The sequence below is a fragment of the Xenopus tropicalis genome, chromosome 5, assembly GCF_000004195.4.
Source record: "Xenopus tropicalis strain Nigerian chromosome 5, UCB_Xtro_10.0, whole genome shotgun sequence".
In the NCBI taxonomy this organism is placed as follows: Eukaryota; Metazoa; Chordata; class Amphibia; order Anura; family Pipidae; genus Xenopus; species Xenopus tropicalis.
In genome coordinates, this window is record NC_030681.2 from 60,302,098 (window position 1) to 60,316,743 (window position 14,646).

The window sequence follows — 14,646 nt, forward strand, 5'->3', positions numbered from 1 at the left end:
TTTGCCCCATTATGTACCCCCACATTTTGTAACGTATCAACATAAAACATTCTAAATATGAATAGTTTGATGCCCTATATGCATAGATTTACCAAACTATGTGGGGTACAAAGGAAGCCAAATTGAAATACAGCAGACAAAATGTCCATTTGCAAAGACAAGTAACAAAGAACAATGTGAAATGCAGTAAAGATATCTGCAGTCAGAATCACAGTTTGAGTATTTTGGTTTGGGCAAATTAGTTTTACAGACAAAGTCAAGTGAACAACAACTATGCATAATTGAAAATGCAATAAAATGGCTAAAAAGCCACTCCTCCGCTCCCAAATCCGGAAGTGCAGCAGGACGTAGAACCTACGTCCTGTGGCACTTAGGTACTTTTATACACAGGACGTAGATTCTACGTCCTGTGGAACTTAAAGGGTTAAAAAGGAACAACCAGGAGTTCAGCAAATGCTGTTTTCTATAGCAATTACATTTACAAATAACTTTTAAAGCAATAATCATTTTTAATAAATTGATATTGGAAAGTTGCTTAGAATTATGTTTTCTTTTATTAGGCAAAAAAAACATTTTTGGGGTTGACATATACTTTAAAGGATTACATGTATGACAGATGTAAGATTTAAGATGCTGCTGCATCTTGATTTATATATTCAGGGTTAATATTTGGTTGCTCAGAAGATTTGGGAGGATAAACATATGTTAAGTTTTCCTTCAAATTTGAATATCTACATTTTGTTGGTGCTTTCTGAAAAATGTGGCTTTGCACAGAACGTGTTTCAAAAGCATTTCTGGTATAGGATGGGTTCCTCAGTTGAAAAGTTTTGTCAAAGCTGTGATGGAGCTCATTTTGCATGCAGTTAACATAGTATTTTCGACATGATTCCATGGAAATATATCTGTTGCACAAGGGGCTTTCTTGATAACTTTCCTTTGTTTCTAATATATACTTAGCAAGTTCTGTGTTCTCCAATTCTGATGAAATAAAAATATGTTCATCTTCAATGTGAATGATTCCTTTTGAATGTAGCCCCTGTAAAGTCTGTAAAAGAAAGACATTTTTTATCAAATTTGAACTTGTTAAACTCTTATTTACAATTCCCATAGATATTATGATTTTTCATGGTTTCTTATTTTTTTGTTATACTTTATGCATATGTATGTAGCCCTGATGCTGGCCCCTCTCTACCACTATATATACCACTAATATATATATTGGGAAGAAACGTACCGCACTCACAGAACTTAGAGCAAACAAATAGTTTTATTTAAATCATACAGCGAACGTTTTGCTGCAGAGGAAACTTTCCTTCAATGTATAAACGATGCTACAACCAGACTGCACCCAGGCATAATAATTGGATTTTTTATGGGAGTGCCTGGTCCTACGTACTGTATATGTATGTGTATATTATATATATATATATATATATATATATATTATATATATATATATATATATATATATATATATATATATATATATACACATACACGACACACAGAATTTATACTTACCGTTAATTCCTTTTCCCTCAGTCCCAAAGGAAACACTTATAAAGAAACTCAACTCACCCATAGGTAGGATATCCGCACCAATCAAAAGAGGCCCCTCCCTATAACGCATACCTCAAACAGACATACATCAGTGAAATACCAAGCAATAAAAGAAAAAAACATATGCTTACACACAAATTTATTAAACAGAAGGGAGGGAATTATTGTGCTGCCTTTGGGACTGTGGGAAAAGAAATTTACGTTAAGTATAAATTCAGTATTTCCCTCACGTCCCTACAGGCAGCACTTAGAGAGTTTAAATAGCAGTAATTACTGCTAATCGCTTTTGCATATGCCACTTCCCCAAGCGCATCAAGATTCAGCCTGCAATGTTTTGCAAAAGTTTTACAACTTGACCATGAAGCAGCACTGCATATTTGATCCAGAGTAATACCTGCTCTCTCTGCCCAGGAGGCCGACATTGCTCGCCTTAAAGTCCTTCGGAATTACCTTACCTGCCTTTCGGTAAGCCAGGGAAATAGTCTGTTTGATCCAACTGGCAATGGTGAATTTAGATGCTGCTTTCCTTTTCCTGGGACTAGCAAAAAGTATCAGCAAATTCACCACTCTGAACAGTTTGACCTGTTGAATGTAGGCATCTTTTCACATCCAATAAATGTAACAGTTTCTCTTTTTTTTTTTTGGGAAATTGACAAAAAGTTGGTAAATGGACTTTAAAGTTCCTGTAAAAATCAGATGTGATTTTTGAAGAAAAAGAAGGATCAGTACAAATTACTACTCTATGAGCATAAATCTGGCTTGGAGCTCTCCCAGTCGCCTTGCAGAACAAATAGCCAACAAAAAAAACTGTCTTAATTGTAAGATGAAACAATAAAGCCTTACACAAGGACTTTAATAGCCTGACACCCACTGGACTGACGTCAGGAAGAAAAATGTTTCTGGTTATAGCTGGGACAGCTCCTGCCTCTGGATTGCTTGCCCCTACCTGAGGCAAATCTTTCTCTGTTAGACTTGCTATATTTCCGCTGTTGGCATATCTTGTATGATGAGCTTTGCGTATGAAAAAATGATTTCCTTTGTGTCTTATCTTGGGGAAAACACCTGACTTTGTCATCCGTCTTTTTCTCTACCAGTAGATCAAGTTCTGATCCAAAAAGTTTCTCCCCCTCAAATGGCATATTAAGAAGGCAATTCTTTAAGGCAACATATGCCGCCCAGGGTTTCAGCCATAAAGCTCTACAAGCTAAAGTAGCATAAGCAGTGCTCTTAACTAAAAAAATGATGTTAGTTAAGGCAGTCTCTGTTAAAAAAATCAGGGGCCAGAGATAGAATCGGTAGATCAGCAAGCAGACAATCTCTGGGAGTTCCTTTCTTTAACCCTCGCTGTAAACTGGTCAATCCAGACTTTTAGGGACCTAGCCACCAAGGCTGCTGCAGGTTTGAAGAATGAAGCGGCAACCATATAGGTCTTGCTAAGTGCGGCCTCTCCCTTCCTGTCCATTGGATCTTTAAGGCCCAAACTGTCTTCTAAAGGCAAAGTTGTTCTCTTCACTGTCTGATCCACTGGAGGATCTAAGTTTTAGAGTCCTTAATGTTGAAGGAAAATAAAGACTCAAATCCATTGGCTTTTGATTCTTTCAGATATTGCTGCATCTATAAGGAAAACAAACCTTTTTATTAATACCAGAAAAAAAAGTTTACTAGACTTGTTAAGAGGCACCTCAGCTTCATCAAGTCCCATGGGGTCTATAACGGCTAACAAAAATGTATCAATTTCCTTTATTTCTGAATCAGAAGAAAATTTTCTTTTAGCCGGAGCTTCCACAGACTCAGAAGAAACATCCTCAAAAATAGATTCTGTTAAGGATGATTTCCCTGGGTTATTTACAGACTGTTCAACAGAATCAAAAGTTTCCTGCATTGCATCTTTCATTCAGGAGAAAAAGGGCCAGGAGTCCCGGGGAATACATAATTTTTCTCCTTCTGTAGGCATAAAAGCTTTATTACAGTCCACGCAACATAAGGGCTCTGCTACTTAGAATCCTATGAAGGATTTTTTTTTTTTTGTAACAATCAGATTTCACATGTGCAAAATAATCTCCATTGCAAGAGCAAACAGTGTGGCATAGGATCCTAATATATGCATTATCAATAAAGAATATAATGGTGTACGCATATTGTCTTGTATCTGGTTGTCTCAATATTCAAAAGTTACATTAGTAAGCTTATTGAAAGTTAGCAGATGTGTGAGCGACAGGGTAATTGGCTGTCTCACGCTTAGATGTGCCATTACCATAGGTATGTTGTGGTGGAAATCCGAGCTATAATTAAATAAAAACAAACAAGGAATATAATACAAAGCTTTCAATAAAACCAGTATAAGTTATTTACTTTTGTTTTCACTGGTTCTGGAGTTATTTAAGATACCTGTTTTCTGTTGTATTATGGATCCTGGGAGGCAGCAGTGATTTGTTTCACCCTGAAGCCGTTGTGGCGTGTAGTAAGGGGTTGGTACCTCTGAAACTCTCTTGATCATACCAGGTTGTACATTTAAATGTGTCAACTGTCAGTTGTCTGATGTCTGGGGGAGACTAAAAATGTAGGTGGACCACGTTGAAAAATCTATGTGTTTGGGTAGCTCTATTTATTGATGCCCCGAGCCAATCCAAGTGGATAAGGAAGTGTAATTTGTTTTTGACAAGATTTATGGATGGCGGTGTTGCTGATGGATTCCTGGTTGCCGCAGCCAGTTTCCCTGCTATTGATCTATTGGTTTTGGTTGTTTGTTGCAGAAAAGGGCCCATTCGATGTCTGGATTAAAATTTTGTTTTATCAGTTGGTGCCAGTAGTCATACACCTGTGACCATAGGGATTGAAAGACTGGACATTGCCAGATGCAATGGGATAGAGAGCCTTCATCCTCTTTGCATCCCAGGCATTTAGTCGTCAAGTTGTCCCATTTTGATTCTCCATAATGGAGTGAGGTAAGATTGATCTAATAGTTGTAAGGCCATGATTTGGTACTGACTGGAGGAGTGAGTCTCATGGCATGTGTGTGGAGTTTAAGGATGTATTGTCTGTCGGTATTAAGGATAACATCTGTCCATTTCCTCAAAGATGTGTCTTTGGAGGATCATTTTTTGCCTTTTCTTTGCATTTTAGATTCTCTGTCTCAGGTTTTTCTGGTGTCTGGTCAGCCATCCCTGAAACAGCACAATATATGCCAGGATCATCTCCTTGCTCCATCCACCTTAGCCCTGTTTAAGCCAAGCATCTGGAGGGTTTAAGAACCCACTGTGGGGGAAAACAGTGGGTGGCACGACACCCTCAATTGGGCTGGTGCTCTTTAATAGGCAAGGGTCTTTTACCAGCCCCCCACTGTCTGACCTGAGTCACGTGTAGGGGGCACATACAACTGTCTGGTGCCCTGTAGACTGGCTATGTAATCCACAGGTGGTGGATCCTGCCAAGGTAGGAAAAACCCTGATGTGTGTCTGTCTGTCTGTGGTATGCTTTATAGGGAGGGGCCTCTTGATTGGTACAGATCCCCCACCAATGGGTGAGGAAAGCTTCTTTTTAAGTGCTACCTGTAGGGACATGAGGGAAGATATATATATATATATATTTGTAGACTAGCAAAATCCACGACAGACACTTTCTTAGCTTTAAAGGCAGTTTATTTACACAGAGGTGCCCATTTCAGCATACAAAACAAATCATAAAAAATCAATCCTGCCCTGCGCTACCATCACACATTAGATGAGTTCCCTCACTAACCTGGGCCCATTGTGGACTACCAGAAAACACAAATGTTTGGGGTCATCCCTGTACTCAGCACTTCTGGGGGAATTATTCATCCTCCTGGCTTTCTTCTCAGCTCCTTAGACACTCAGTCACTTGTCAAGTCTCCCTCTGCTCCTTGCAGTGGCAGGAAGCAATCCCAGCCCCTCTGGAATTCCTAAAACACAGGCAGGTATCCTCCCTGCTCTGTGCCCTGCTCTAAGAGAGCATTGCACACTTTTCCATACAATTAAATACCTTTCCACAGGACAGCCTTCTTGTGGAAAGTAAGCTCCAATATGTGAGCTGGACTACTGGAACTCATGGCATTAGGTCTGCAAAGTATAATGCTTTATTCCATATCCATATCTACGTGTTTTGATCCCCACAGGATCATCATCAGGATAGTGACTGAAAGCGAGACATTTAAATAAATACCAGTATTAATCAGTGCACATAACCAATTATCAAAATGAGACAAATGTATTGCTATGTATAAATGACAGCTTTAAAACACCCCTGAAAATTTAAGATTGCTAAGGTGTCCAGTGTAAAAACATTAAAAACCACCATATTCCCATATTTAAGGCCAACAATGCCATAAAATACCCATCTATATTTATAATAGGCTATCCAGCTCTCTATCACCTTTAAATAAGTCTGTGCCATTAAATCTTGTGCGTCATAAAACTGTATGGGAGATACTGGCCCATTTCTTATTAGCGGGATATTACTATACTAGACAACCACACCCATTAAAAAGTGTCATATAAAGTGTTAATTTAATGAATGCTATTCAATAAGCTTCATACCCATGAAATACCCAATAAATACCAACACTTATTAGTTCATAATCCTAAAAGTGATCACAGTAACCCCATAAAATGATTTTTCATCTAGAAATACATATAAAAACAATTATAAAAATAAGAGAATCAGTTCATAAGAAACACTCAAGATCAAGAATAATCAATATGGGAAAGAAAATCAGGAAATCAAGAGTAATCAGTGTGGGGAACATGAGCGTTCATGATTCATAAAGGATAATTCATAAAAAGCATAAGAGCAAAAACATTTCATTCAAACCCTGTGGAGCTATTGTGTCTAGTCTCCAGATCCATTGAGCTTCTCTTTGCAAAAGTATCTTAGATCTATCTCCCCTCACCCGATAGTAGAGGAATGTGGTGAATCAAGATTGCTCTTAGCATAGGCAGTAAATGTTTGTGTTGTACAAAATGTCTTGCTAATAGAATATCAGATGGAAAGACGTGATGCCTTTTCAGATGTAATATAACCACACAAGCACATAATGCAATAAATTACAAAGTCGTAAGACGTACATGACAATCTGTGCCGAATAAAAAAACTTTCCCAGTGTGTGGCTGGGCAAATACATTACCTGTAACTAAACATCGGCGCCCATGTAGTTTATATTACATCAGAAAATGCATCACATCTTTTCGTACACGGATGAACAATCATAGGTCTGCAATCCGCACAACACTTGCCTCAGAAAAGTCAGATATTCAATTAGCAAGACATTTTGTACAATACAAACATTCACTGCCTACACAAAGAGCAATCTTGATTGACTGCATTCCTCTACTATCAGGTGGGGGAGATACTTTTGCAAAGAAAAGCTCAGTGGATCTGGATACTTGACACAATAGCCTTGCAGGGTTGAATGAAATGTTTTCGCTCTTGTGCTTTTTATGAATTATCCTTTATGAACCATGAACTCTCGTGTTCCCCACACTGATTACTCTTGATTATCCCTGATTTTCTTTCCCATATTGATTATTCTTGATCTTGAGTGCTTATAAACAGATTCCCTTAATTTTATAATTAATATTAATGTATTTCTACATGAAATCCTTTTAGAGGGTTACTAGTAAGGAAAGATGGTTTTTACACTGGACACCTTTCAAGGGTGTTGTTTTAAAGCTGTCACTTATACATAGCAACACATTTGTCTCATGATAATTGTTTATGTGCACTGATTAATCCTGGTATTTATTCAAATTTCTCACTTCCGGTCACTATCCTGACGATGATCCTGTGGGGACCAAAACAAGTAGATATTGGTATGGAATAAAGCATTATACTTTGCAGACCTGATGCAGTGAGTACTTTTCTCTAGATACCGTATGCTTTTGTTGTTTAGCACCTGGCAAATATCTCTGAGTGGTGATTGCTGATGACTTGGCATACAAACAGGTGGCACTCAAGAGTTAATTAGCGCCAACAGTGTATTCAATCCATATTATAGTGCAAAACACAGAAACTCACGTAGCATCTAATATCTAGCAGTATCCAGCAACGTTTCAGGCAAGCACTGTGCCCATTGTGAAGCTCTGCAAAATGGTCAAATGCTACTGGTCAGTAACAAAGGGTTTAAAAAGACCGGAGTACAGCAAGTGACAACATCAAGGTACCTTAGCAACAGTATCCACAGTATCCTCTACTACAGTGCTGTCCAGTCCAACTGGCGGCCCGCGACCCCCCTCTGTGTGGCCCCCCACCTGTCTGGCTGCTTTGATGGCTTACTCTTCTGTAAGATTTAAATGGTATCAGTACGGAGATTAACTGCCCCCCCCCTGCATGGTTCTCACCTCAGATTCAGGCTGTAATCAGGCTGTATTGTTTAAATATGTAATCCCCTGTACTGTTCACACCTTTTAATCTCTGCATTGTCCACCCCCTGCAGTGTTCACACCTCAGGCTCAGACTGTAATCACCACCATTGTTCCCCTGTTCACACCTCATGAGCAGTAGAAACCCACAAATAATCCCTGCATACTACAAAAAGAACATATACTGAGGTGGTACTGCAATTAAAAAGTTTTTTAATATATAGTTATTGTGCAGACTGTAGGAGCAGTGCCAGCATTGTGTCACTGTAGGCTGCCTGTGTGTGCCATACACACAGGCAGCATAGGGCAAGCAGAGTATGGCACACACAGGCAGGGTAGGGAAGGCAGAGTATGGCACACACAGTATGTCTATGCCTGTGTGTGCCATACACACAGGCAGCATAGGGCAAGCAGAGTATGGCACACACAGGCAGAGTATGGCACACACAGGCCAAGTTTGGCACAAACCAGCCAAGAATGGCACACACAGTGAAAGTATGGCACACGCAGGCAGGGTAGGGAAGGCAGAGTATGGCACACACAGGCAGGGTAGGGCAGGCAGAGTATGGCACACACAGGCCAAGTATGGCACAAACCAGCCAAGAATGGCACACACAGTGAAAGTATGGCACGTAGGCAGGGTAGGGCAGGCAGAGTATGGCACACACAGGCAGGGTAGGGCAGGCAGAGTATGGCAGGTTTTTTCTGTACTACAACCATTAATATGGGTATGGTCATGTGATAACATGGGTGTGGTTTCAAGTGGGTGCAGTTTCAAAAAGGGGAGTGGTCAAAACTGGCTTCCATTATCGGCCCTCCACTACGTAGGTCGGAAAAATTCCGGCCCTCGGTACAACAGAAGTTGGACAGCACTGCTCTACTACATAATATTATCACATTCCTGATATTTCATGTTAACACCTTAAAAGGGCAAATAAAATGAAAAAATGTAATTATAAAAAAGATACAAATCATAGTCTTTCTTTAGACACTTCCCTATATACAAAGCCGACCTATTGGAACCAAATTCTACATTATCGTAGTAACCACCCCCTACATATTAAAAAAACAATACCTATAAGTCAACTAGCAAGAATGAATAGAATTGTTAGTGATCCACAGGAAAAAGTAAAACAGCAGCAATTAATGTGTCAAAAGTTTCAAATGAGAGGTTATCCAAATTATGTTAGAGCAAGCACAGCATAAAGTGAGCAGGACTAATAAGAAAAAGGACAAACACATGTATATTCCATCTGTAACACAATATCGTAGTTGCAGCAAAAAGATAGGGGTAATTTTGCACCAACATTGCTATGTAATCCAGAGCATATCCTCAAATCAATGAGTTCATGCTGCCCCCTTTATTGTTTTACCGTAGAGGGAGGACAGTTGTTAACATTGTGACATCTTCTAAGATGAAAAAACCTAAAAAAGCTTTTGATACTTTTCTAGGATTGAGAAAGCCAGGTATGTACACTTGAACATTGTGTACAGCGTAAATAAGTGTCATAAAAGGAAAGGAATTTGTACAACCCAGTACAGGTGATAAGGTTGAATTACGGGGACATTATACCTGTACTTCTAAATATGTGCTATATGCATTGACTTGCTCACGTGACCTAATTTATGTGGATGAGTCACGCATATCCCAGTATAAATCATCTATTAATCTGGGAAATATGAGTCTACCTGTTTCATATCATAAAAATAGGAAGTCTGGTAGATACACAAACCTAAATCCCTGGCACCATATGGACTAAATAAAGACTATGATTTGTATCTTTTTTTTTTGTAATTAAAAGATTCCATTTTGTTTGCCCTGGAAAGGTAAAAATCACCAAGGTGCCAAATGTTAGGCACCCCCCAAGTGACTTTAATCGCTTACCTTTTACCCCGGGCTGTTGCCCGCACCAGCCCGGGGTAGCTGCAGCAAATGTTTCCCCTTCTTTCTTCTGTCCTCTGAATCCTTGGGCTGGTGCATGTGCAGTAGAGTGAAAAAGCCAATTTTTTGTTAAGGTTCGGCTTTTCACTTCTTCAACATAGAAGAAGAAGAGGAGACACTCACTCGCAGCTACCCCAGGCAGGTGCGGTTTTCTTCTCAAAGGAGCAGCAGCATGGGGTAAAGGGTAAGCGATTAAAGTCACTGGGGAGATGCCTAACATTTTGGCCTTTCCTTCTCCTTTAATACTTCCTGTACCGTGTCTTTTTAAACCTTTGGTATTGACCAGTAGCATTTGACCATTTTGCAGAGCTTGACAAAGGGCACTGAGCTTGCTTGAAATGTTGCGGGATACTGCTAGATGTTTGATGCTACGTGAGTTTCTGTGTATTGCACTATAATATGGATTGCATACACTATTTTCGCTAATTGAACTGATTGAGTTGACTGCTAATTGAATTGAGTGCCGCCTGTTCTTGTCTATGGATGTTTGTATATGAGAGGTTAAAAAGGAATTTCCCCTGTGCAGGGGCGTCTGGGCCCCTCTTGCCGCCTGAGGCGGCTCCTGGATGCCGCCCCCCCCGCTCCACAGCGCTTACCTCTCCAGCGCAGGAGCGGGTCCGGGGGCGGTCTTATCGCTAGTGCAGAGAGCGCAATTGCGCTCTCTGCACTAGAAGAGCCGAATTTCTGGTTTAAAAACCGGAAATTCGGCTCTTAAAGTTACCAGGAGCGGCTTTTTGCCGCCCCTTGTAACTGGGGCGCTTCTGCCGCCTGAGGCGAGTTTCTCAACTCGCCTCATGGCAGAAGCGCCCCTGCCCCTGTGATGCTGTGCACCGCTGCATTTTGAACTGTGAAAGAGTATACACACCTACATACATGTATGTGTGTATATATATATATATATATATATATATATATATATATATATATATATATATATATATATATATGTGTGTGTGAGACACACATATATTATATATATATATACACACACACATACATGTATGTATGGTTTGTAGTTATGTATACTCTTTCACAATTCAAAATGCAGCGGTGCACAGCATCACAGGGGAAATTCCCACAAACTATCAGACTTTCTCCCAATCTCTCTGCCTTCAAGAGATCTCTAAAAACACATTTATTTAGAGAAGCTTACCCTAATCTTGTTTAAAATTACCTCAGTGTGCCACTAAAAGCAATAACCTGTGCCACACCTCTCACAACTTTGTCATGCCCATTCCCACACCTTGTGTCTCAACCCTTTCTTCTTGTAGATTGTAAGCTCTTTTGGGCAGGGCTCTTTTCACCTCTTGTATTGGTTATTGATTGCTTTATATGTTACTCTGTATGTCACTTATTGTACAGCGTTGCTGAATAAATAGTAATAGTAATAATAAATGTGTAAGTGTTTTTTAGATTAGGAAAAAAAAATTGAAAAATTAATTCTATTTAAAATTAAATTTGAACATTAAATAAACCCAATAGAATTGTTTTTCCACCAATAAAGTTATTTAGGATCAAGTTAAAGGTAATAATTTATTATAGGTAAGGGATTCATTATCTGAAAACCCAGTATCCAGAAATGTCTAAATTACAGGAAGGGTGTTTCCCTTAGACTTCATTTTAATAAAATAATTCAGATTTTTAAAAATGACTTTTTTTTCTCTGTAATAAAACAGTAGCTTGTACTTAATTCCAGCTAATATAAGGGGGAAATTATATCATACTTATGGAGGATGGCCAGAAAAGGAAAATCATAAGTATGATATAATTTTCCCCTTATATTAGCTGGAATCAAGTACAAGCTACTGTTTTAAATGTCAGTTATATATGGGTTAGCCCCTCCCCTTTCACCCTAGGCAGAAGACTCTTCCCTATCAAAAACTTTAAAGCCTTCCCACAGGTGTTTGTATGTAAAGAATATGGTGGGAAAAAAACTTGCTGACAAAGGATGGCCAGGAAAGTAAAACCAAGGAAGTGTGATGTAATTTTCCCCTTTTCCCTGCAATCCCCATGTCAGTTACATATGGGATATACCAACGCTTATTCCATAGGGAGAGTAATATAAGAAAAGTTATCAAAAGAATCTCTAACTTAAAACATTGTACAGGTATCGGACCCCTTATCCGGAAACCCGTTATCCAGAAAGCTCCGAATTACGGAATGCCCGTCTCCCATAGACTCCATTTTAATCAAATAATTAAAAATTTTAAAACTGATTTCCTTTTTCTATGTAGAAATAAAACTGAACCTTTTAATTGATCCCAACTAAGATATAATTAATCCTTATTGGATGCAAAACAATCCTATTGGGTTTAATTAATGTTTTATTGATTTTTTAGTAGACTTAAGGTACAGAGATCCAAATTACGGAAAGACCCCTTATCCGGAATACCCTTGGTCCCGAGCATTCTGGATAATGGGTCCCATACCTGTACTAAACTTAAGTAGTCAGATTCTGCTCTTAATCTAACCTGGTTTATGAAACTAATTGAAACCATACTGTAAATAAAAACTCCTCAAAAACTGCAGCAGAGGGTCTTGTGAAAAAACAGATGTTAAATCTTTCATGCAATCTACATACAAAAAAATGTAAAACTGGAAGGCAATCAATAATTGCCACCATGATAATATAATCATAGTATAAAGGAATTGTATGAACTAATTTCTTCAAAATGGTACACTGGTAAGAGTGCTCAAAATCAAACACTACAGGCTTATTGTGAATTACTCAAGTTAGCAAAACATTTGATATCCTCATCAAATATCTTCAGGAATCTGATAATAGAATGTATGATTACTCTATAGTACGGCATGCCTGACTTCCAGCAATGTATGACATTCACTGAATGACCCATGGGAACCCAGCCCTTAACAATATTAAAAACAGAGCAAGATTCCTGACTATCAGGCGTAGAGAAAGTAATTTCTAGAACTGAGAAGCACCAAAGCTAAATACTTTATGTCCCTTGTATAATCAAAGGAACATTCTTTTAGATTCTAGCAGAGTAGAATAAATTACCACTAAAACATAGACCAAACTATCTAAGGAAAGAGACCTACCAGAAAGGCTCCCTTCAATGAAACAAACTGGACATGATATTCCCTGAAAAACGTGGGAAAAACATTGTGGGGAACATAATTAGCACAGGCATAAATGCTGACAGTCAGCCAGAGAACAACAAATCTGACAGTGTTAGCACTAGAAAAAGAAGATGAACTATAAAAACCACACATTCATCCTTAGGACAGAGAACACCATCATGAACTTGTCTCTAAATAGTAAAGCACTGCTGCAATGAAGTACTCATAATAAACATACATTAGGCCTAGTTCATCCCCAACCCCTTGGATGTTGCTCTCAGTGCCCCCAAACCAGGTAGTTATTTTTGAATTCCTGACTTGGTGGCAAGTTGTGGTTGAATAAAAACAAGGTTTTACTTCCATATAAAGGGGCTGTTCACCTTTGAGTTAACTTTAGTATGATGTAGAGGGTGCTATTCTGAGACAGCTTGCAACTGGTCTTTATTATTTGTTTTTTTTTTCATTATTTTAATTTTTATTTAGCAGCTCTCCAGTTTGGAGTTTAAACAGTTGTTTGCTAGAGTCCAAATTACCTGGGAGTGGTTTAAATGAGAGATGGGTATAAAACTGGAAAGGAAATTAAAAATTAATTATGAAAAGTAACAATAAAACTGTAGCCTCACACAACAATAGTTTTCTGGCTGCTGTAGTCAGTGATCCGCATTTGAAAGCTGCAATAAGTGAGAAGATGGCAAATAATTCAAAAACTATAAAAAATGATTTGCTCAGAATAGGCCATTCTATAACATAGTAAAAGTTAGCAAAGGTGAAGTACCCCTTTAAGAGGTACATTCCTAAACCATAATACTGCAGAATGTACCCCACTATAAATTTCCCAATACCGCTAACCATTTATAGCAATAAATATTGCTATGTTTATATTAAATATAAACATATTGGTGATATGCCCTGCATTTATATACCAATGAAATAATCTAGTGTTGAACAGTTTGACTGCAGCCATCTATACAGTGGTGCATATTTATTATAGTGTGCAAGTCAACACCACCAGCAAAGCTGCCCACAGCAACCAACCAGACTACTGCTTTCATTTTCTAACTTGTAGGTGAATTCTCAACCGATTGGTTGTTATGGGCAACATCACCGGCGATGCAAGCCCACACACCACAACAAATACGCTGCAGTACGTGTAACAGAAGGCACATGTATAACTTTATTTACAAAGCGCCACAAGGGTACGAAGCGCTGTATCTAACAATGGCGCCAAAACCAGTATGACATCATACACAGGGAGTGTATTTGCATAAATGATTCAGTGAACAACAAACAGAGAAGAAAAAATAGGAGAGTGAGCAAAAGTAACTGCGAAAGACAAAGTGAGTGTTAATAGGCTTAGAGAGGACACCCAGTGTAAGAGAAAGTGAAAACAAAAGAAATATAATTAGATGCGCTGCTACCAACATGTACTGAACTGCAACTCACACCTTACGTACAATGTGTATTGCCATACAAAGGCAGAATGCAAATAGTTAGGGGCGGGGACCTAGGTAGTGATACATGTCAGGAGGGATGTCTGATACGTACGGCCCTTCGTGAGGAAGGATCAATATCTGTGCGAGTAGCGCTTATAGGCACATAACAGTATAGAGGCGGTACCTGCATAAGCCGCGCTCGTAGGCGCATAACAGGCAGAGCACGGACCCAAGGGGGGCAGCGCAATTCAGTCAC

At 38.9% G+C, this 14,646-nt stretch overlaps 1 protein-coding gene across 3 annotated transcripts in view; it reads right to left on the reverse strand.

Annotated features, from left to right (window-relative positions):
• Positions 1 to 535: 535 nt before the first annotated feature.
• il20ra (interleukin 20 receptor subunit alpha) overlaps positions 536 to 14,646 on the reverse strand; it is a 61,239-nt gene continuing 47,128 nt past the window's right edge. For 2 of the 3 annotated variants that reach the window (XM_018094295.2, XM_018094294.2), the window contains one exon: positions 536 to 1,045. In XM_018094295.2, the coding sequence (XP_017949784.1) occupies positions 626 to 1,045 (420 nt within the window). In that variant the 3' untranslated portion in view covers positions 536 to 625. The remainder of the gene's footprint in view (positions 1,046 to 14,646) is intronic. The other variant, XM_018094296.2, reaches the window with a different exon arrangement.